The 23,665-nt window shown below is 61.9% G+C and overlaps 4 protein-coding genes across 4 annotated transcripts; all 4 read left to right on the top strand.

Moving 5' to 3' along the window:
* Positions 1-51: 51 nt before the first annotated feature.
* On the top strand, positions 52-5,031 carry LMXM_30_1310 (conserved hypothetical protein; the record flags this gene model as incomplete). The annotated part of the gene is made up of 1 exon (XM_003877600.1): positions 52-5,031. One exon carries the CDS (start codon positions 52-54, stop codon positions 5,029-5,031), a length of 4,980 nt encoding a protein of 1,659 aa, XP_003877649.1.
* A 1,057-nt stretch (positions 5,032-6,088) lies between these two features.
* On the top strand, positions 6,089-9,154 carry LMXM_30_1300 (conserved hypothetical protein; the record flags this gene model as incomplete). Its single annotated transcript, XM_003877599.1, has 1 exon — positions 6,089-9,154. One exon carries the CDS (start codon positions 6,089-6,091, stop codon positions 9,152-9,154), a length of 3,066 nt encoding a protein of 1,021 aa, XP_003877648.1.
* Positions 9,155-11,638: 2,484 nt separating this feature from the next.
* On the top strand, positions 11,639-16,300 carry LMXM_30_1290 (multidrug resistance protein, copy 1-like protein; the record flags this gene model as incomplete). The annotated part of the gene is made up of 1 exon (XM_003877598.1): positions 11,639-16,300. One exon carries the CDS (start codon positions 11,639-11,641, stop codon positions 16,298-16,300), a length of 4,662 nt encoding a protein of 1,553 aa, XP_003877647.1.
* Positions 16,301-18,119: 1,819 nt separating this feature from the next.
* LMXM_30_1280 (putative p-glycoprotein e) lies at positions 18,120-22,745 on the top strand (the record flags this gene model as incomplete). Its single annotated transcript, XM_003877597.1, has 1 exon — positions 18,120-22,745. The coding sequence occupies one exon, from the start codon at positions 18,120-18,122 to the stop codon at positions 22,743-22,745; it is 4,626 nt and encodes a 1,541-aa protein (XP_003877646.1).
* Between the last annotated feature and the right edge of the window lie 920 nt (positions 22,746-23,665).

The following is a 23,665-nucleotide window of genomic DNA, read 5'->3' as shown; positions in this document are numbered from 1 at the left end:
TTTTTGGTTGGCGCTGCCCCTTTCACTGCTCTGTAATTGGCTGCGCACTGGATGTACACTAGCAGTGCTGCGACCATGGGCGACGGCAGAGCGGGTGCGACCCGCCACGGCATTGGGACAGGCATTCCGGAGCAACGCGCAGACATTGGCAGTGGCGGTAGAACTGGCATTACTGCGGGCGCTCGGCCGCCCAGGTCTCTTTCCTCGTTCTCTTCTCTGCTCGTTAGCCTAGCGCGGCCCACCGGGTCCAACACCTCTGCAAGCGACGTAGGTGACTCTGACGGTGCCTCGGCAGGTGCCGCTGTTCATGGAGCCGAACACACCACAGTTGAATCTCGCCGCCGCCGTTACAGTGCCCAGTCCATATCATCCCTTCCGCACCCGTTGCTATCACGGCCACGCCATAACCTGAATCCGCTTCGGACCAGTGCCCATGGCGGTTTCACCACAGTGAGCACGCGGGGATCACGGCGGCACCACATGGCCCACAACGGCTCACCACCTCAGCGCCGGGCATCTGTGCTGGCGGCAGCTGCAACACGGCGAAAGGTGGATGCGGCGACGGCAGAAAAAGATGTGCCTGCTCTCTCGCTTGCCTGTGATGACTCATCAGCGTCTTTCATTGATGGATGGCACACGTCTATGAACGCTGCTACCTTTGCGACGATCGGGGCAGCATCAGCTGCAGCATCATCGACGGACTCAACGGCCACCCCAACCTCTCTCGCCAACGGGCGCGCCAATCCCTTACTATCGCGTGTAAGCGCCCCGTTGGCCAAGGCGTCTGCGGCCCGAAAATTCTATAAGGAGGATGCCCGCAGCGGCAGCGGCAACACCGTTCCTCGACGGAAGACGGCCCGCGATCCCGGCGGTGGCTCGTCGTTGCCCCCCTCTCTGGCTGTGAAAGGCCGCCACCACCAGTATCGCAACGGACAGGTTGACAAGGAAGAGCACAGCAGCGGCAGCAGTGCTGGCGCACGCGACAAATCGCAGAAGGCCAGGGTAGCCTCAGACGTATGCGCCGATCAGCCGACGTTATCTCGCCATCCCTATCAACTGGGCGTAGAAAACTTCTCGGAGTTGGCAGCGGAGCCGGCTGCACCTCGGCGCCGCGAGAGCACCTACGCCGCTCCCTTTCGGCCGTTTTCCTGGAGCGCGTTTACTGGAGACCGCGCCGATGCTTCCAGCCCGGCTGCTCCAGCGTCTGCCGTCGAGGTGTCTCACTCACCGGTGACGTCATCTTCCCGTCCTAGCGTCACTTCCCATGCGAATTGCACGGGCCACTTGAAGCCGTCTCTGTCGACCACGCCAGCCTCTCCGAAGGCGATGGGTGTGCCCGTGCCATCTGTGCACTTCATCTACACGCGGACCAGTAGCAGGAGCAGAGATCTAGGTCGCGAGAAGTCCAAGTATCGCTCTCTATCGGCGACGAGGAATGTACCCGGCAATGGCGTTTGTGCTGTTGTGGCTGCATCGACCGAGCCCGCAGCCACGGCTGTGAGGGTGGTGGACCTCGCTGACGGGCGTGCCGCGGCCACCACGTCCATCGCCTCAGCACCCGTGTCACTGCTGACACAGCTGCTTCACAGAGGCAGCACGCTGCCGCAGAGACATACAAAAGGAACGCTTGGACAGCCCAGCGCGCACCCCACTTTTACGCGCAGCCTCACCTACACCTGTGCGCGCGCACAGGAGTCAAGGCCAGCGGCTCAGTCGCCTTCTGAGGGACGCGGACGCCCTGCGGACGAGAAGCGTAACGATGCCTCAAGAAAGGATGCCGAGCCCATGTCGGGTGGTGGTTCGCGGCGCACAAGCACCAGGGACTTTGAGGAGGCGTCGCACTCGCATCTGCAGCGGTGGCGCCAACGCCAAGAGGAGAATCGCTCAAAGGAGAAGGATGCGACATCAATGAGCGCCTCAACATCGTCCACTGTCGAGAGTGCCACGACGTTAAGAGATGTGCCGGTGAAAGATAAGGTAGGCGCAGCACCAAGAGAACAGGGGGCGAGGCCGTTGCCGAGTGAGCCAGCTACGGACGCGTCGTGGCAGCGGCAAGCGAAAAACGAAAAGCCATCCGCACAAGCGGTCAGCATCACCGATACCGACCTCGCCGTTGCACCACAGCCGTCGACAGAGGAGTCGGAAAGACGGCGCAAAAGATCTGTGACAGTAGAGGCCCGGAATGCTGCTAGTGCGCCTACGGTAAGCGGGTCCTTCCTCCTCAGTGAGGTCAGGCACGGCGGCGCTGTACCAGAGTCACCGGAAGCTGCGCTGGCGTCTGTCGCCTCCAAGCGGAACTCAAAGGTGTCGACGACGCCGCAGCCGGAACTGCCATCTACAGTGCAAAATCGAAGCGTGATTGATGGCTCTGCAGCTGCAGCTGCCAGAAACCATAAGGTACAAGCTGAATCAACTGCCAGCGTGTCAACTCACCCCGCACCGAGCAAGTCCTCCAGCTGCTGCCTGGCAGAGGACCCAGCGCATCGAGTTACTGCGAAAGATGGCATTCTGGTGGGCCGGGAAGCGCAGCCGTCGCTGGCGTCAGCGCAACACACAACCCATCCTAGATTTGTGTCAGAAAAGGCGAAAGGTGCTACTCCGGCTAACCGCCGGCCGCTGGATCGTACATCGGCGCACCAGTCTGCGCCTTGCCAGACCACGCAAAGGTCTACAACGACTGCAAAGGAGGACACGGCGCCATTCCTGTCAGCCAGCGCCACTGAGACGCAGGGGCTGTTCCGTGCAGTGCTCGAGCGTCGTGAGCAACGGCTTCAGCTCCAGGAGTACTTGAGGAACGCTGGCCGCGCCTTTCCTCAACAGTCGACCTCGATCGAGACTCCTGTTGGGATGCCTGGTGGAGTAGAGGTGTCACCGGTTTTCTCTAGCCTTGAGTGGTCAAGCACGCGCCACACCACCGTCACCTCCAGCCCATGCACGTCTTCATGGACGCTGACGCAGGGCACGACCGTGTCCGCCGCGCTCAAGGCTGAGTCCACGCGTTCGGCCGCACGTGCTGCGCGTACCGTGACCCCTGAGGGTGTCGAGGTGCTTCACATGAGCTCTGTTGAGAGTTCGCCGGCGGACCCTGAGGCTGGCAAGAACGCGTCACGCAGGGGCGGCGGGGTAGGGGCAGAGACACACGCTGAGCCTGCTCTCTCCTCTCAACGCATGCGTGGCGATCTTCGAAGCTCTTTTTCCACCACCGAAGCGTCCGCTGAGCAGACAAGCCCGGGTCTCAAGTCGCTGCAAAGATCGAAGGACGAGGAGCTGGCGGAGCGACGGCCCGCCAGCGCGACGCCTGGCGCGTACACGCCTCTGCTACAGTGGGCTCGTCAAAACAGGACGCAGCTGCTGCTCCCCAGCGGTGGTGCACCAACACCCCTGCCGGCAATCCACGTGGCAGCTGGCCACGCTGCAATGCCCGTAACTACTGAGATGGAACAGAATCCTCACCTTGTCCAGCGACGCGCTCTCGTCAACAAGTACCCGCGACCAAGCAGAACCGCCAGCGACACGGAGGTGAACAACAACGAAGTGCAGCTACCCGAGGCGGGTGCGTCACGGCATGTCCCCAAAGAGTTGTTGCTCCGCAAGTTAGCAGACACGTGTGGTTCTCATCGGCGCAGTAGCACTCACAGCTTCGTGCGCGTCCCCTCCTTGGGCAAGGACATGGCGCCGGAGAGGCATCCGACTCCAGCGCCTGCGTACTCGTCGGGTCAAGGTGCAGGTGAAGGTCTCAGCACTCCCGTAGCGGAGGGAGAGTTACTGCCTCATGCTCGCACTTCCGCCGTGGCCGACGACGCGAAAGGTGCCTCCACCTGCACCGTTACTTCTCTCGGCGACATCCAGCTAGACGAGCTAGACAAACTCGAGCAGAGCATCAATGCACTGTTGCAGAGTTACGGGCCCAGAAAGGCGGCAGAGGAGGGGAGCGCGCCGGTGAAGTTGACGGCCGCCGCTGCGCTCATGCGTGAGACATCTCCGCCTGCGAAGACGTCCGCGAGTACGAATGCGAGACACAAGGAGGACATGGCAGCCGTGAAGGAACACAACAGGAATGATCGAAAGGACGACGAGTTGGTGCCGCGTGACACCCAAGGCGGTGGCCACGCCCGGCCCCATCACAGCTGTACGCTCGAAACTGAGGATGATGACAGCCAGCTGGAAGAGAGCAGACTTTGGTGTGGCGACGAAGACGAGCACGAGGCCAAGCCGCCACCGTCGTTTGTGCCGCTGCTTGACCTGACGCTGCTGCTGGTGCCAACAGGCGATTCAGAGGACCTCAAGCCATATCGCATCCCGTTGCCCTCCGCCGTGCCGGAACCCGACGAGGCCCGCCGGCGTTTTCTTTGCAGTATCGGCGCCTATGCAGCAGCCTTTGGCAAAGAAGGCAAGACAGCGACCGCAGGCGACAGCCTCAGCGCTGGTGCGGCAGATGGCCCAAGCGCGTCTGCGTCGATGAAGGGCGCCGAGGATGCCGCGCCGCCTCCCGGCAACTCTGCGTTGCTGAATGACTCGTGCGCAGCGCCTTCACGGCGGGCCAGCAAGATCGGCACGTCCCTCACAGACGTCTCCCCGTTTGTGAATGAGCGGGTTCGGCGAATGCGAGCGTCACGGCAGTCTTTCTCGTCGACGGAGACGTCCACGGTGGACATGCGGAGTCGTAGGGCATCTCGCAATGCGAGCGGCGCTGCGAAGGAGGGTGCCGACAAGGCGGTGGGCGGGCAGGCCGATGCTAAGAACGCGTCGCTCATGGAGAAAGCTGCAGATGCCACCCCGACGGAAGAGAACGAAGAGCTTCGTTCCAGCGGTGGGGCTGAGCATGTGCGGTCGTGCGTAGCACCCATGGTGCTTTTCACAGACGACAGCGATGCCTTGGATGGAGGTCGCGGTGCCGAGCGCGACCGACGCGTGAACCGCCAGCGAGGTCGGGTGCAGCGCATTCTTTTGGATTGTCAGGAGCAGCGAGAGCGCAAGGATACTGCCCTTGAAGAGTTGAACGCTTTCAAGACTCTGACCAAGCGCTTCTAACGGCGCGCTCGCTAACACCTGCACTCGTGTCGAAGGGCGTATGTGGGTGTGGAGGAGTGCAGTTGAGCTACATCAAGTACGCCGCATTCACGCGCGCTTCTGTGCACGATAACTCTGCCCCTCTCTCTTGTGCGTTGGTATGCGGCGCAGGTGTACATGATTGGCTGCCATCGATGCTGGCTTTCGTCGTTGTGGTCAGTCGCCGCCTTTTTTCTACATGGACATTTTTCGCCGTGCTGTCCCTTCAGGGGGCGAAGACCGAGGGAGAGAGGTCTGACGCCAAGACTCGGTTTGGTCTGTGCTCATCGCATCAGCCTCGCATATGGTTCCCATTGCCTTCCCGTTTTCAGTCGCTCGCGCACACGCCATCTCCACCCACGCACCGCTAGGCTTTTTCCCTTTTCTCTCTCTTGAGGAGTGTGCACACGCGCTGGTGAAGCGGCTTTGTGCTTCTCCATACGTCCTCAGAGATGATGCTATATTATCATACGGCGGCTTTGCTGTTGCCACCGTTGGTGGTGGGTGGTGTGCGTGTGCCGTTGGGGCTGCATGTGCCCGCCTCAACTCTCTCGCTCTGGATCACCAAGTCTCTGGCTCCACTGCTGGTTACGATGCTTTTTGTTGTTTTGGGTTTCTTCGCTGGCGCATTTGCTCCCCATTGCCTTTTTTCCCCTCTGCCCGCCGGCCGTTCGCCCTCCCCCCTCCCCTCCTCGCACACACACACACTCACACACCCATACACATAGGCTGACAACACCCAAGCGCTGTCGACTTCTGCAGCGTACATCCGCCAAACGGAGACAACGTTTGGGGGGCTCGAGGCTCGTGCAGATGCACGCGTGTGCAACGCTGTGTTCTCGGTTTTTGCCCCCCCCCCCCCCTCCCCCACCTCCTCGCACCTTTCTGCTGCTGTGGCTGCTTACTCGCGCCTGTGATGTGTTCCTCACTGCCTTCCCTTTCGTTCGCCCTTTTCTGCCATTCTGCGCCTCTTTTTTTTCTTTTGGCGGTCTCGTCTCTCCACCTCCTCACCGCAGGGGGGGGCAGCACACAACGGGGGATGCCAGCCACACCGTCACGGGCATCCTCGGGTGGCGCCACGAGGCGGGTCTCTTTTTTCCATGCATCGAGCGGCCTTTACACACCGTTGAGCATCGCCCGGTCAACGAGGATGTCCGGCACATCATCGCACAAGTCGCCCAAGGACGCAGAGAGGGAGAAGGTACGCCAATGTGCAAACACACTGGGGCAGGCGGGCGCCACTACTGCTGCTGCTGCTTCGGCGGTGCAGGACTCCCCATCGGTCGCAGGGGAGAGCCATGCTTCCCAGCCGGCACATGTCTCTCGCTGTGCCCGTGGTGCGAGCAGCTCTCGCCCCTCATGCCAGCCCCTCCCCGAAGAGTATCAGCGCCGGAAAATTGAATCGCCTTCTTCAAGCCGCGTTACAATGCAGCTGGAGTTCTCCCTTGAGAATACGCCGCTGGCGGGCACAAGGCCTCCTCCAGTCTGGCGCGAATCATCGCTATTCACGCCTCCTCGTGGTAGCCGGAACTCCCTCGCGAACCTCCCCACCCCCTCTAGGCGGATCGCAACAGTGAGCGACGCCAGGAACAGCGTATCCACGCCTGGGAGCAACCCGTACACGGATGTGGAACGGGAGATATCGAACCAGAGACGGCGCCACGCTGTGGTGCGGTACTTCTTCGTATCCCACGAGGGAGCCATTCGACTTAACATTCGGCTGCAGCAGCTTTTGAAGTACCGAGATCTCTGCGAAGCCGAGTGGCACGAACGCCTACAGGTACTACCGCCTGAGGAGGCCAGTGTTGCTGCGCACTCCACTGCCCGTAGTGGTCGTGCGACTGAGACTGAGCGCGAAATCGAGCGAGTGCAGGCAGCTCTGGCGCGCCTAGCTACCTCCTCGCTGGAGCTTGCGGAGACTTTGGAGGGCATGGGCGGCTTATTGACGCCATTGCAGTTGGCGCCACGTTCCCATCATGCAACGACCGCAATCCATGGAAATCACATCTCCTCTGCAGCTGACGTTGGGCATGCAGGAGAGAAAGGCGCTAAGGGTGGCGAGCGGTCTTTCAATGAAGACGCCCCTGCAGCCGCCAGGAAGGCAGGTGAGAAGCAGCCCCCAGTCCAACAGTCAGTAGACACCTCAGCATCATCCATGACGACAAGTCTCTCCACCACGTTTGAGACGGACGGCAGCTACTCGCTCGTGGAGTCTCCGAGGACCACTACAGTGGACGAAGCGGCGAGGCAGCACCCTCCGTCACAGCCACACATATCCATGGCGGCGTGGCGTAACAATCGAAAGGATGACCTGCCGGTCGTGGAGCGGACGGCAAGGAGCGCAAAGCCTTCACAGACGGAGAGTGCCAGAGCAACGGCGAGTCACGGCATCACGCCACGCAACAGCACCGCTGCATCTGATTTCATGCGTGCCTCCATGGCGGCAACACCGAAGGTCGCGGTGGAAAGTGCTGCAGCCACGGACACAAAGACGCGGCCAGGTCAGCCGCCTTTCTCTTCCCCTCGAAGGAAGGCAGCGAGCACAACAGACAGCGAAATAAGAGAGGTAGCTGCTGCGAAGGCTACGCCACCGCGGCGCATGGTCATCGATTGTACCAGTGTCTCCCCTCCAAGGAGCGATCACCGCACGACAGAGTCGTGGCTGCGCCGAGCTGCTGCACCGCATCACCTTGCCTCGGCACCTCCACAACAACCGCCGTCGTCGCTCTGTTTCACGAAAGCCACCGTATCATCAGCAGTATCGGTCAAACTGCAGCATCTGAGCGGCGCCACCGCGTCACGGGCTAACGTTCTCGCGGGAGCTCCAGATCGCCGGACCCCGGTGCGCGCGCAGGGGCAACTGACATCGCCATCTCTGACGGACTCGCCGCTGGCACGCTACCGCGCCAAGCAAGGCTACCGAAACCCAGAAAGGCACTTCTCCTCGCAGGTCGCAGACGCGCCTCGGCAAACCGCTTCCGCCACACGCAGCCCAGCACAACGGGCAGCCGCCACCGGTCAGCCGAGTGGAATGTGGGATCGAGAGAGGAGCGCCGGCCCTGTGGCTGCAACGCGGGTTTCCGGTGCGACAGGACATGCCACCCTCCACGAAGATCCGGCTGCACTCATGCAGGAGCGACGGCGACGTGGGCCTGTGAGGAATGAGGGAAACCCCGACGCATTTCAAGAGAGGTCTGCCGTCCAATCGCAGGACAAAACGTCGACGTCGATGGGGCGATGGTCCGGTACACTCTGCGCCTCAGCAGCGAAGCCCTCCTTGATGCCGTCGCCGAGGCCAAGCGAATCGAGGGTACCGGCTCGCAAGCCGCCCTTGGAGAGCGTTCATTCCTGGGCTGCTTCAACCGGATCCTCGCCGCCGCCGCACTCGCGTGCCTCCGATGTACCTACGACGGGACAGTCGACAGAACCCACCGCCGTTGCCTCCTCTACAATATTTTCTCATCCCCCAACAAACACCTCACACCTGTCACCATCTGATGCTCGGCAGCAGGGGTCAAAGATCCCCACGGCATCGGCTTCTGCGCTTGGCAGGGGAAGCGCGACGCCATCTACGAATGCTTCGGCGGCGTACGCGCTGACCGGCTCAGCGATCTCAGCAACGGACTGGAATGTACCATTCCGAGGCGCAGATGTGGCGGGGCCATCCGCCTCTGTGCCACCGAACCAAGAGCTGCCCTCCGACGAGATGGCCTCTTGGTTCCCTGCCGATTCTGCCGTTGAGTCCACCGGCGATGCCGTGAGTCTCCCAGATGTCGAGTCGTGGCCCGTCGGCGAGCCACAGAGGGCAGAACAGAACGCTGAGGTTAGTGCAGGCGGCCTGCTGCGAGGAACCACACATGGGAGAAGCACCGAGCCGCGCATGGAGGGGTGCCATTCGATCTGGGACAAAGTTAGGGCGCTGGAGGACTGTGTCGTGGACCTGGAGAGCCGCACCAGGTCTCTGGAGAAGAATGCGGAGAAGCGTGCAGTGCTGGAGGTCATTGAGCACCTAAAGGCGCGCGTCGGTGTGTTGGAGGAGCGCACCACCTTACTAGAGCAGCGGTCGAGCGCTTCACACCTGCGCATCCACTGGGAGAAATCGTAGCGTATTTTCCTCTTTTTTGGGGTGAGGGGACCAGACGGGGTTGGGCACGAGATGCAACTCTACGGCGGTCTGTACCACAACCTCAACAAGGCCGGTGGAGCACGCGACATGTGCCGTCTTGTCCTCCCTCCCCCGCTCCCTCTCACTTTGCTCACATCTGGGACTCGTTTTGCCTTTTTTTGGGGGGGGGGTACGTTTGCATATTTTTATTTTTCTCTGTCCCTCGAATTGAGCACTGTCGTTGATATGCCTCGCTGCCATCTCGTGTCTCTTCCCTCCCGCTTTTGCCTCTTCGTGTTGCAGCACAAGGGATGGCTCGCAGCGACGTTTCGAGGAAGAGATGAGGGCTTGGAAAGGGACGGGCCTTCGTATTGCGCCTCCGCTTTCTTTGCTGCCGCTGTCGTCCTCCCCCTCCCTCCCTCCCTCTGTGCATCGCTCGGGGGGCGGGGCCGGCGGTGGCAGGCTTCCCCCCTCTCTCTTCTCCTCTTCTATGCCATTGTGCCTGTGAGCGTTTCGTTGCATGTCGCGGAACACACACCCTCTGTGCTTCCGGTGTGCGTCGTCCGCGACGGATCATCTCGTGGTTCCTCCTCCTCTCCCTCACTCTCTGTACTAGAACTACTACCCAGTTGTGTCTTGTGCGAATCTGATGCCTTCCTCACGGCAGACGTCAATGCTATCGAAAACAGCAACACCACCATGACCCACCAGCTGATGTGCACGCAACCTGCCAAGCCTGTCTGCACGCAAACAATGCTCATGAGGGTGCGAGACGGGCATGTGCGCCGTGCATGTGGTACCGAGACTCGGGAGCGGCAGCGAAGCCGCTGCAGCCCAACAAAGAGTACACCACTAGTGCGTGGTGTCGTTTAGGGTGTGGTCCTGCCCTGTTCTGCACATCGTCTCTCGTGCACTCAACGGTGTTGCATTCTCTCCTCCTCCTCCTCCCCCCGGTCACTCCCTCTCTGTCTTTCGCACACGTCGTTCATCGCTGTCCGCTGCTCTGATCGGCGATCAAGGCACGCATGGATGTCGCACCTTCCGCGACACCCCCCTTTTGTGGTGCTTTGTTGTTTTCTTTGGCTATCGCCTCCTCTGTTCGAACCACCAGACACACACACACACACACCGACACGCACATCGACACACTCGCACATCGACGCACTGGCACGATTCTTGCACGTGCGTGATGCGACAAACTTCTCAACACGTCCGCCGCCTCTTACCACTGTCCACTCCTAGTGCCCGTTTCTTCTGTATTCACAAATTCTAAGCAACGGCAACGAGCACGATATCGGCAGCTCTGTGACAAGGCTGCAACCCGTTGCACCGACAAGGGGAGCTGAATTCGTGACATAGAGACGTGAAAGCACAGAAGGCAACCACAACTGGCGTGCAGAGAAGCACCTGTGATGCTGAGCCGCGATCTCACGGCGCCAATGCGGCTTGGCAGCGTGGAAGCCTCCTTGTGGTCTCTCTTTCGTCGACCGAGTATTGTGCTCGTTTTTTTTCCTCTTTATTTTTTTGTTTTGTGTGTCTGTGTGTTTGTGTGTGCGTGGATGCACTAACGTGTGTGCGTCGCTCTTCATACATCGAGAGCGCCGCTGTTACATCCGCCGACACACACACACACACACACACACACACGCACGCACACTCAGCTCATCTGCTTGTCTTCCTCCTTTCGTTCGAGTACTTCTGCTGTCTTACACGCCTCCCGTCTTTCTCTCGCTCTCGCGCGCGCGTCCGCTTTCTCGTTTTGTTTTGTTGCTTTCTCGTCAGTGAAGGCGCGCCTCTGTTTTCGACTTTCTTCGCTGAGGGATAGAATTCATCTGCTTTTCATCCCGTGCTCGTTGCCTGACCAATTGCCTTGGTGCCTCTCTGCCCTCCCTCCTCGCTGTACATCTCAAGCACTCGTGCCGTCTTTGGCCTCACCAAATTCTCGTGACTCTCTTCGTGTTGTTTTTTCTTTTTTTCCGCCTTTTCGAAATCCTCTTCACGCTTTCGTCTCGGTTAGCATCTCGTCGCCTAAGCGCCGAGCTCAACGGCGCCCATAGCCGCCGAAGCGCCCCTCCTCCTCACCCTCTTTTGCTCCCCGCACCCCAGCGAGCACCCCCTTCCTCTCTTCTTCGACTCGCTTTTCTTTTCCATTTTTTTTTCCTTCGCGGAATCCGTCCGCGCGAACCGGAGCCTCTCTCTTCGAGGGAAGGTGGTGGTGAGGGTATCTTTATCTGTGTGTGTGTGTGGGTGGGTGGGTGCGCGTGTGCGCGTGTATCGTTTTAGCTTTCATACGGGCCCTTTTTCCCGCCCCTCTCTGCCTTTTGTGGATCTCACCGATCTTCCACTGCTTCACTCTGTCCCGCTTCCCTGCACATCCTCTGCAGCCGCAGAACGGACGGATCAGGCGGTCCGTTCTATTTTGCTTTCTTCTTTCATTATTTCGTGCTGCCCTGAACGTTCACGACCTCAGCCATAGCTGTGTGGATGCCCGCATATTCCGTACCAGGCCAACTTGCACACGCAAGCGCCACACCTCGCCCGCATGCCCACCCGACGGTGGTGTCACCAGCATATCATCAGCCGTCCGATCCCCCACCTCCAGCACGAGGACTTAGAGACCTCTTTGGTGAAGAGCCCGCGTATGAGCAGCAGCCGGAGGACCGGGCCGGCTGGCTACTCGGGACATTTTTTCATACATGGCTTGGCGACCTCATGCACCGCGCGGCGCGAGAGGAGCTGACCATGAATGGGCTGCCGCACCCGATGCGCGAGTACCGCGCCTACAATGCCGGTGTCGTGCTGGCGGCGGAGCTGCAGCGCCAGCAAGCGCGCCGCCATGCGTGGGACGGCTACGTTGGCGCGCGCGTCGGCGTGCGCTGGGACGACGCCAGCGACGGCGTGCTGCGCTGGGTGGGCGCGGTGCAGCAGTACGGCACGCCGGGGCGGCTGTACGCGGGCGTGGAGTGGCGCGTGGCCCCGTCGCGGCGCCGTGGCTGCTGCGTTGGCCGCTGCGTTGGGTGGCTGCTGCGCCGCGGGCGCAGTGCCCCTGTCCCGGAGCGCGGTCCCGGCGCGCATCACCGCGGCGAGGTGGATGGCGAGCACCTGTTCGACCCCGTGGAGGATAACACGGTGCTGACGTGCGAGCGAGTCGAGGACGTTGTGTTTCGCCCCCTCGGCCACTACCCGGCAGACGCAGCACCGCCGCCAGGTTTCTCCCCAGATGATGCGAAAGCGTGCGAAGCACCCCACGTGGAGTCGGTCTTGTATGCGGTCTTCTATTGCTTTCGCCAGCCGCTCCTGTGGCTGTTGCCGTTGCGCTTCGTCGTGGAACTGAGTGCGCTGCTGACACCGATGGCTCGGAAGTGGTACGTGGGGTATCTGGCGCCACCAGTGGCCTCTCAGACCACGACGAAGGCGCCGCTGCCGCCGCCGATTTTCAACGCATTCTGCAGCGTTGCGGTTGTCTTCTGTGTCTCGCTTGTGCACAGCGCGACCACAGCCAAGTATGAGCAGCTGTGCAGACGATACGCATTTGCCGTGCGCTCCGCGCTTTCTGCCTGCATCGCTGCCAAGTGCCTTCTCATCTCCGAGAAGTCTGTACAGCGACCCGAGCTGAACGTCGGTCGCATTGTCAACCTTTTCGCCTCCGATGTGGATGTTTTCGTGAGTGCCTTTCAGGGACTGTGGATGATCGTCACCATTCCTGTCTTGCTCGTTGCCGCTGTCTGTCTCCTCTACCGAACCATGGGTTTCAGCGCGCTTGTCGGAATGGCCATGATGATGATGATAGCTCCGCTGCAAATTCTAGCAACGATCATGTCATCCAGGTGCTCCTACGCGCTCGCATTGGCAACAGATGAGCGACTCCGCATCACGAACGAGTTCCTCTCCGGCATCCGCTCCATCAAGTTCATGGGATTCGAGCGCCACTTTCAGCGACTGATAACCGAGAAACGCGATGCCGAGCTGGCGGCACTCCGTCGTTTTCAGATTGCCACCACAGGTACGATGTTTGCAACGAGCCTCACCCCGACCTTGACGCTGGCGTCTACCTTTATTACATACGCCCTCACCGGTCACGTCATGTCTTCCCATGTCGTGTACCCCGTTATCTCTCTCCTGCAGCTCATCCACACACCACAGCAGACAATGTTCTCGTTCCTCGTTGTTTATGCGCAGTTCTTCGTGTCCATGAAGCGCCTCACCTCCTTCCTCGCCGCTGACGACGCGCAGGCACGCGACATCCTTGAGGAGGCGCTGGCGTCGAAGGGCGACGACGCGGCCGCTGTGCTGTGCAACGCGACGGTGAGCTCCCACAAGGCTGTGCCGCTGCCCCCGGCCAGCAGCCGCGAGAGCGGCGGTGGGGACACGCACTACGAGCTGCGCGCCAAGTCGCTGCTGGCGGACGTGGACCTGCGCGTGCCGCGCGGGCGGCTGACGGTGGTGCTGGGGCCGACGGGCAGCGGCAAGTCCACGCTGCTGGACGCGCTGATCGGCGCGCTGGCGGTGACGCGCGGCCGCGTGGCGTGCTCGCGCAGCGTGGCCTACGTGCCGCAGCAGCCGTGGATCATGAACGCGACGCTGCGCGACAACGTTGTGTTCTTCGGCGCGCCGGACGCGGCGGCCTTCGAGCGCGCGGTGCGCAGCACCCAGCTGGCCTCGGACCTGGCGCTGCTGGCGGACGGCGCGGAGACGGAGATCGGCGAGAGAGGCATCAACCTGAGCGGCGGGCAGAAGGCGCGCGTGGGCCTTGCGCGCGCCGTGTACGCGGACCGCGACGTGTACGTGCTGGACGACCCGCTGTCGGCGCTGGACGCGCAGGTGGGCGAGCGCGTGATGCGCGAGTGCGTGTGCGGCGCGCTGGCCGGCAAGACGCGCGTGCTGGCCACCCACCAGGTCGGCGCCGCCGCCTACGCGGACTTGGTTGTGCTGCTGGAGGAGGGCCGCGTCGCCTTTCAGGGCAGCTATGCCGCTTACTGCGAGTACGCCGAGCAGCAAGGATGTACAGATGAGGTGGAGGTGACGGTGGATGCCTGCTTCGCTAGCAAGACGGTGGACAAACGCGCTTCCGCCGCTCGAAGATGTGCCCTGCTCTCGCGAGCGATGCCGATGAAGGTCTGCGAAACCACTGAAAGAGCAGACGCTGCCAGCAGACAACGTTGCGAGGTTGAAGGGGCTGATAAGCTTGAGCAGCAACAGGAAGAACCCCGACTCCCTGGCGATGCGGAGGAACTGGCGGGGGCTGTTGAAGTGTCCACTGAACCGACTGACAACAGGGAGGAGAAGGCTAGCGGGGCCGTTTCTTGGAGTATGTATCGCCGGTACATCCATGCTGCTGGTGGCATGCACGTCTTCTGCGGCGTTACTGCCATGTTTTTGTTCACGGAAGTGGCACAGCAGCTGCCGACTGTTTGGCTCTCTCTCTGGTCCTCTGGCGCCTTTGATGGTATGTCCAACAACGGCTGCATCTTTGCCTTCGCCATGTTTGCCCTGAGCACCGTCTTCGTGATACCCATCCGGGTTATATTCGTGTTCAATGGTTTGCGCAATGCGGCGCGTGAGCTTCACGCAGGTCTTCTCAGCTCCCTCGTTGTCGCCACACTCAACTTCTACGAAACGACCCCACTTGGACGGCTCACCAATCGGCTGTCACGAGACATGAGGGAAATCGATGCAGCACTGCCCACCTACGTCATCTCTGCAGCCGTGCATGGCAGCTTCATCCTTGGCTACCTGCTCATGCTCACCGTTTCGCAGCCGTTTACCATTTTCCTACTGGTGCCGTGCATTTTGGTGTACGGCCGCATCTTTCGCTTCTTCTGCGCTGCCAACCGCGAGATGCAGCGCCTGCTCAACATCTCCAACTCGCCTGTCTTCTCGATCCTGAATGAGGTGCTGACGGGGCGCTGGACCATCTGCACCTACGGCCGCGAGCACGCTGTCGTGGGACGTGCACTGCAAGGTCTTGATAGCGTCTTTTCCTGTGCCTACATGAAGGCCGTCGGTACGGTCTGGGTCACGGTACGTGTGGAGCTGCTCGGAAACGCAGCTGTCTGTGTGCTAGCGCTGCTTGGTGTTCTCTCAACACACATCCCATCGGTGCCCATGAATGTCGCCATGTTGGCTTTGTGTTTCATCAACGCCTCTTCCCTCAGCCAAAAGCTTTCCAGCCTGATCGGTGTCGGCGCAACGGTGGAGGCGTCGATGAACTGCGTGGAGCGCGTGCTGTACTACACGGACAACGCGCCGGCTGAAGAGCTCCGCGACGAAAATGAGAACGCGCGCCAGTCCAAGAGTGTCTTCGCACATGCCGTGGTGGACGGGATAGAGCTATCTCCGGAAGATGTCACCGCTGCTGCTGCGCCTGCGGGGTCGCTTGTGCTGGAGCACGTGGACATGCGGTACCGGCCGGGGCTGCCGCTGGTGCTGCGCGACGTGTGCTTCGCGGTGGCGCCGGGGCAGAAGGTGGGCGTTGTGGGGCGCACCGGCAGCGGGAAGTCGACGCTGCTGCTGGCGTTCCTGCGACTGGTAGAGGTGTGCGGCGGCCGCATGCTTGTGTGCGGGCGCGACGCGCGCGACTACGGCGTGCGCGAGCTGCGCGGGCTCTTCTCGATGATCCCGCAGGACCCGCTGCTGTTCGACGGCACGGTGCGCAGCAACGTGGACCCCTTTGGGCGGTGCGGCGACGCGGGTGTGTGGCGCGCGCTGCGGCAGGTGGGGATGGAGGAGCGCGTGCGCGGGGATGCGGGCGGGCTGGACGGGCGCGTGCAGGAGGGCGGCGCCAACTACAGCGTGGGCCAGCGCCAGCTGCTGTGCCTGGCGCGCGCGCTGCTCAAGCGCGGCAGCGCCTTCCTGCTCATGGACGAGGCCACCGCGAACGTCGACCCCGCGCTGGACCGCCAGATCCAGCGCACCGTGCAGCACACCTTCCGCGACTACACCGTCGTCACCATCGCGCACCGCCTGCACACCGTCGCCGCCTGCGACGTCATCGTCGTCATGGACCAGGGCCGCGTTCTCGAGTTCGGCTCGCCGCGCGAGCTGGTGGAGCGCGGCGACTCTGTGTTTAGCGTTCTTGTTCGCTCGCTCAGCAAGGGGGCTCGCAAGGCGTTTTACCGGACCCTCAATGGAGAGGTCGCGGAGTGAGACGGAGCAGCGTCAGCTGATGTGCCCGGCGATGCCGGGATGGACTTCATGAGAGATGGCTATGGGACATGTCCAGTGCTTTTCCGTTTCGGTGCTGATTTCGTTGCATCTTACTAACTGAGCGATTTTGATGAAATGCTGTAGGTTTACCAGGAGTGCCCGATGCGCTCTTTGCGGGGCACTGGCGCGGTTCTGTTCTCGTTGCGGCGTAGAATTTCGTTGCTGACGCGGGCTTCGGTGCGCACGCCCTCGGTCTCGGTGTGTCTGTCATCCTTCTCCTCCACCTCCTCCCTCGGTAACGCCGCATGCCTGCTGTGATGAGAGCGCGAACTTCTCTCCCCCGCTTCTCTTTTTCTGCTGCCTTTTCGGTTGTGTATTGTCCTTCATTGTTTTGTGTGCCTGCTGTTCTCATGGGGCGTCACGCTGACGACGGTGGGGAGTGGACAGCCTTTTCAGTGCGTGGCGCCTCAGGGTCCAGTGCACCCCATCTATGCCTCTGCCAAATGCCGAGCCACCTGTGGTGGTGGCAGGCCCAGATGCCTAGGACGCAGGGAACCCAGGTCGATTCGTCGCTACTGATGCCAGCAGCCAGGCAGTGGGTGGCGCTGCGTCGGATCGACCTGCGACAGTGGACACACTCGTGCCATCCATGCGATGGGCAGCCCGTCAGAGCGACTCAGACGCACCTCACCCATACCTCATTGCCTACTGCTGAGAAGCCTGAGCGCCACCCTGAGGGGGATACGGCAGGTGGCGCCCTGCGTGGTGTGAGCGGCTGCGAGGCGTGGAGTGGGTGGAGCTTGGGGCGGTGGACGCGCTCTCAGATGACCGAGTTGGCTCATTGCGGTGACGTCTGGCTACCGCTGCTCTGCACCACGCCGATGGTTGTGTGGCAGAAAATGCCCACGCTGAAGGTGAAAAGATAACCGTTTCCTCAACTTCGAATCACCAGCATTCAGGCATCAACGCGCACTCGACGCGAGCGCCGTGGCACCGGCAATGGCGAATTTCCCTCTTGTTATGGTGGTGTGCATTTCTTTCGCGAACACGCACAACAGCAACAAAGTGTGCACAGGCGCTTCGTCTTCTGCTGCATCTGCGTCGCTCTTCTATGTGTTTCACTTCGGGGCGACGCCCCCACCCCCCACCACTACCTACCTTACCTGCCTCACTCCCCTTCCTTGCCATTCCGCTCTCTCTCTTCCACCCTTCTCCCGCGCAGTGCTGATTCTTATCACTGCCAACTCTGCTGTCGCTTACCTGCTGCTTTGCCGAATGCCCTACACGCCCCTCAGTGCGCTCATCTATCTTACGGCGATTCGGTACTTCGGTTCTCGTTCCCAGCCGCGCACGTCATCTGCTCTCTGTCTTTTACCACCTTGTCGCTCACTCCTCCTGCAGCATCTTGCACAGACGCGTGCACACGGCATCATCACCGGGCATCGCGGGCTTGGGCCTTGTTTGTCAGCGGGTGCTTGCGTGACGGCAAGTATTCCTTCTCCTTCCCCTCCCCTCGCTTTAGTGTGCTTGTTGTAAAAGGGTAGTGGTGCACCTTGCGACTCGCTCGCATTCTCCTGCGGCCGTGCCAGCACTTGTTCTGGTTCGTCACTTCCCCCCCCCCCCACCCCTTCTTTGGTACGATTCGCCCAGACTCGTGGCGATCCACCGACGCGAAAAAAAAGAGCCGTCAGGCAGGCCTTGTACGCGCTCTCCTCTCTCGCACCCTCGCCACACACGCGCTACCGCTTGCCCACCTGCGAAAAGACCACGCGCCACAGAAAAGGCCTATGTACTCCTATTCGTTGGCGTCGACAGAGAAATGGATGCACTTTACGGGGCGGAGCCCGCGTATGAGCAGCAGCCGGAGGACCGGGCCGGCTGGCTACTCGGGACATTTTTTCATACATGGCTTGGCGACCTCATGCACCGCGCGGCGCGAGAGGAGCTGACCATGAATGGGCTGCCGCACCCGATGCGCGAGTACCGCGCCTACAATGCCGGTGTCGTGCTGGCGGCGGAGCTGCAGCGCCAGCAAGCGCGCCGCCATGCGTGGGACGGCTACGTTGGCGCGCGCGTCGGCGTGCGCTGGGACGACGCCAGCGACGGCGTGCTGCGCTGGGTGGGCGCGGTGCAGCAGTACGGCACGCCGGGGCGGCTGTACGCGGGCGTGGAGTGGCGCGTGGCCCCGTCGCGGCGCCGTGGCTGCTGCGTTGGCCGCTGCGTTGGGTGGCTGCTGCGCCGCGGGCGCAGTGCCCCTGTCCCGGAGCGCGGTCCCGGCGCGTATCACCGCGGCGAGGTGGATGGCGAGCACCTGTTCGACCCCGTGGAGGACGACACGGTGCTGACGTGCGAGCGAGTCGAGGACGTGATTTTTTGGCGTGATGAGCCGGGAGGTGAACCTCAGGAAGCAGCGATTACTAGGGAGGACTCTGTTGACGACTCGGATATCAACAGTCCAGTGCAATCAGAGCAGAGCTGCGTGGAGGTACGCGCTCCCCCGACGTGCATGTCTGTGACAGTGGCCCTTCTCCGCGTTCTCCGTTGGCAGCTGCTTCTGTTGGGGCCCTTGCGCCTAATAGTAGAAGTCTCTGCGCTGGTGACGCCAATGGCGCTCAGCTGGTACATCCGCCTACTACAGGGCGACACAGACACCTCATCTTCTGATAGTACAAGCAGCGGCGCCACGAGCGCGGCTACTTCGTCTTCGCAGTCGTCCAGCTTCGTGGATAGCGGAAGCATGATGGATGCTTCGTGGCAGCCCGTGGCAAGTGTCTTTCTCCTCTTTGCAATTTCGCTCGTTCGCAGTCTCGCCCTCCAAAAGTACGCTCAAGTCGCCTCCCGCAGCGCGTACGCCGTGCGCTCGGGCTTGTCATCCTGCATTACCGCCAAGTCTCTGCGGATTGCGTCGCGAGAACTGCGTCGACCTGAACTTAACCCCGGACGCATTGTGAATCTCATCACGACGGATGTTTCGAGTTTGGAGGGGGCAATTAATGTGCTGTGGATGGCAGTGACGGTGCCCCTTCAATTGTGTGCCAGTGTGTACATGCTCTACCGAAGCATCGGCTGGGCAGCGGGCATCAGTATCCTCGCGCTGCTACTCTTCTCGCCAATACAGGTCTTTCTCACAAAGAAGACCTACACCAGTACCGTAGATCTGGCGAAGTCCTCGGATGCGCGACTCCGCACTACGAACGAGTTCCTCTCCGGCATCCGCTCCATCAAGCTCATGACTCTCGAGGACACCTTTGAGGAGGAGATCAACGCGCGCAGAGCAGCGGAGCTTCGTGCTGTGCGTCGATTCCAGATCGTTTCCATCGCCAACTCGCTCATCTCCCACTGCGTGCCAAGCTGCACGACAGCAGCGGTAATGGTGGCCTACTACTGCAAGGGCTATCCCATGTCCCCCGATATCATCTACCCCGCTCTCTCCCTGCTCAGCCTACTGGACACTCCATTTGAGTTCATCACGACTCTCGTCGGGGAGTACTCACAGTTCTTCGTGTCCATGAAACGCCTCACCTCCTTCCTCGCCGCTGACGACGCGCAGGCACGCGACATCCTTGAGGAGGCGCTGGCGTCGAAGGAGGGCGACGACGCGGCCGCTGTGCTGTGCAACGCGACGGTGAGCTCCCACAAGGCTGTGCCGCTGCCCCCGGTCAGCAGCCGCGAGAGCGGCGGTGGGGACACGCACTACGAGCTGCGCGCCAAGTCGCTGCTGGCGGACGTGGACCTGCGCGTGCCGCGCGGGCGGCTGACGGTGGTGCTGGGGCCGACGGGCAGCGGCAAGTCCACGCTGCTGGACGCGCTGATCGGCGCGCTGGCGGTGACGCGCGGCCGCGTGGCGTGCTCGCGCAGCGTGGCCTACGTGCCGCAGCAGCCGTGGATCATGAACGCGACGCTGCGCGACAACGTTGTGTTCTTCGGCGCGCCGGACGCGGCGGCCTTCGAGCGCGCGGTGCGCAGCACCCAGCTGGCCTCGGACCTGGCGCTGCTGGCGGACGGCGCGGAGACGGAGATCGGCGAGAGAGGCATCAACCTGAGCGGCGGGCAGAAGGCGCGCGTGGGCCTTGCGCGCGCCGTGTACGCGGACCGCGACGTGTACGTGCTGGACGACCCGCTGTCGGCGCTGGACGCGCAGGTGGGCGAGCGCGTGATGCGCGAGTGCGTGTGCGGCGCGCTGGCCGGCAAGACGCGCGTGCTGGCCACCCACCAGGTCGGCGCCGCCGCCTACGCGGACTTGGTTGTGCTGCTGGAGGAGGGCCGCGTCGCCTTTCAGGGCAGCTATGCCGCTTACTGCGAGTATGCCCGCGTGCACTACGAGCGCAGTGTGAGCGGCATCGGCAAGGCGTCTGAGTACGCTGCGCACACGGTCAGCGAGCTGGCATCCGCCGTTGACCTGTTGAAGCTGGAGGACGTGCTGGATGAGAGCGTCGTGCCGCAGCGTCCGCTGACGGCCCCTACGCTGGCGTCGAGCGGTGGTGTGCTGCTCGCAGCGGGGCCACCGGCGCACGGCGCCCTGGGTGACGCGGTGACGGAGGATTCGCCGGACGTGACGGTCGTGGAGAGTGGCGAGGAGAAGGCTAGGGGCGCCGTTCCGTGGGAGGTGTACCGGCGCTACATCGAAGCCGGTGGCGGCTGGCTGACCCTCTGGAGCATTTTGCTATTTTTTCTCCTTACTGAGGGAGTTGCCCGCTGGGGGGACGTGTGGCTCTCTCTCTGGTCTGGAGGAATGTTGGAAAGTCTCTCCACTCACCTGCGTCTCAGTCTGTACGTGACAGCCGTCCTTGTAGCCATCCTCGTCACCCCTTTTCGTGAGTTGTGGTGCTTCGCAATAACGCGGCGTGCGTCCTACCATCTGCACGCGGGGCTGCTGCGCTCGTTAGCTCGCGCCAGACTCTCCTTCTTCGATGTTACGCCACGCGGCCGCCTCATCAACCGCCTGTCACGCGACATGAGCCTCATCGATTGGGACTTGAGCGTCAGTGTTGACATTCTTCTCTTTTACTTTTTCTACCTTGTGGCGTACTTTGCGATCATGACGACATCGCAACCCTTCGTCCTTGTCGTGCTGGTGCCGTGCATTTTGGTGTACGGCCGCATCTTTCGCTTCTTCTGCGCTGCCAACCGCGAGATGCAGCGCCTGCTCAACATCTCCAACTCGCCTGTCTTCTCGATCCTGAATGAGGTGCTGACGGGGCGCTGGACCATCTGCACCTACGGCCGCGAGCAGGACATGATGCGCGAGGTACTGCGGCGGCTGGACGGCGTCTTTGCCTGTGCCTACATGCAGTGCATGGGCAACCGGTGGCTTTTGGTGCGCGTGGAGTTGCTGGGCAACTTGGCTGTATCGGGGCTGGCGCTGCTCGGCGTTCTGTCAATGAAGCTGCCATGGATACACATTAACCTTGGCCTTCTCGCGCTCAGCATCACGAAGGCTTCCTCGATCACTATGGTCCTGTCGCGCTTCATCAGCATAGGGGCGTCGGCGGAAGCAGATATGAACTGTGTCGAGCGCGTGCTGTACTACACGGACAACGCGCCGGCGGAGGACATGTGTGGCGCCGAGAGCGCTGTGAAGGCGTGCAGCAGCACCGCGCTCTCGGTGGCCGTCGATGACGGAGAGTCCGCTGCTGCTGCGCCTGCGGGGTCGCTTGTGCTGGAGCACGTGGACATGCGGTACCGGCCGGGGCTGCCGCTGGTGCTGCGCGACGTGTGCTTCGCGGTGGCGCCGGGGCAGAAGGTGGGCGTTGTGGGGCGCACCGGCAGCGGGAAGTCGACGCTGCTGCTGGCGTTCCTGCGACTGGTGGAGGTGTGCGGCGGCCGCATGCTTGTGTGCGGGCGCGACGCGCGCGACTACGGCGTGCGCGAGCTGCGCGGGCTCTTCTCGATGATCCCGCAGGACCCGCTGCTGTTCGACGGCACGGTGCGCAGCAACGTGGACCCCTTTGGGCGGTGCGGCGACGCGGGTGTGTGGCGCGCGCTGCGGCAGGTGGGGATGGAGGAGCGCGTGCGCGGGGATGCGGGCGGGCTGGACGGGCGCGTGCAGGAGGGCGGCGCCAACTACAGCGTGGGCCAGCGCCAGCTGCTGTGCCTGGCGCGCGCGCTGCTCAAGCGCGGCAGCGCCTTCCTGCTCATGGACGAGGCCACCGCGAACGTCGACCCCGCGCTGGACCGCCAGATCCAGCGCACCGTGCAGCACACCTTCCGCGACTACACCGTCGTCACCATCGCGCACCGCCTGCACACCGTCGCCGCCTGCGACGTCATCGTCGTCATGGACCAGGGCCGCGTTCTCGAGTTCGGCTCGCCGCGCGAGCTGGTGGAGCGCCAGGGATCCGCTTTTAGCGCGTTGGTGGGGTCGCTGAGCAAAGGTGCGCAGCAGGCGTTTCGTCTAGCAGTGGCGGGGGGAGGCCTGATAAGTTGTCAGTGTAGCGCTGCTTGACGATGGACGGGTGGCGTGCTGACGGAGCTTGGTCTGATTGTGTTGTGGCCACCTGCTGAGCAAAGACCATGTTGGTAGTGACGGCGGCTTGCAGGCAAATGTTTTTATGGATTCGATTGCACATCTCTCTACCACCATCTGGGGAGGGCTGCTCGTGATCATTTTTTTTAGCTTCGGTCGCTTGACTCTCGTTTAGCAGGGACCGTGTGCGGTGGCAGCAACGCTCACTTGTGGTCTCCCGATACAAGTGAAAGCACTATGGTTTTCGGTTGTCATGTGAGGAGGCCGCCCTTGGTAGCACGTGGCATAAACGTGGACAGGGGTGTCTACGTTAGCGGTTTTCTGGTGAACCCGGTTGTCTCACTGTTCGCATTGAGCGATGGACCACCGCCTCACGTGCGTGGGGGGCGGACGCGCGCCGGGTTCGCGTGGGCGTGTGTGCGGCACAGAAACTGAGAAGACACTTTGCGATGCGTAAAGCTACATAGCTGAAGTGCAGCGTGGGAGGTCTGACTGCCGCATTGATGTGAAGGGAAACGCATGCGGTGTGGCGGTATGTACTCTCTGGTGGTCGCCGAATCGACCCTAGTAGCCGTGCACGCCCGCAGTGTCGCTTCTCCTTCACTCTCACCGGCGCCATCGTCCCTTCCACATCTTCCTCTTTCGCGCCCTGCATCCCTATGATGTACGACTCTCTGCTTTTGGGGGAGTGATGGCGCTTGCTTAGCTCTCTGTTGGAGAAAACCAACCATGACATCATGTAAGGCGAGCCAGTGGTGTCTTTGGCTTTTCTCATCACAAGTCCTACCCCCCACCCACACACAGTGCGAGGCGTTTTGTGGTGCTCGCGTGCTTGTCTTGTTGGCCTCGGAGGGCGGGTAGGAGTGATGCGCATGCCAGTGGGCATGCGCCTTCGCAAA

Source organism: Leishmania mexicana, chromosome 30 (genome assembly GCF_000234665.1).
Source record: "Leishmania mexicana MHOM/GT/2001/U1103 complete genome, chromosome 30".
Taxonomy (NCBI): Eukaryota; Euglenozoa; class Kinetoplastea; order Trypanosomatida; family Trypanosomatidae; genus Leishmania; species Leishmania mexicana.
This window is presented reverse-complemented; position numbering and strand designations above follow the sequence as displayed.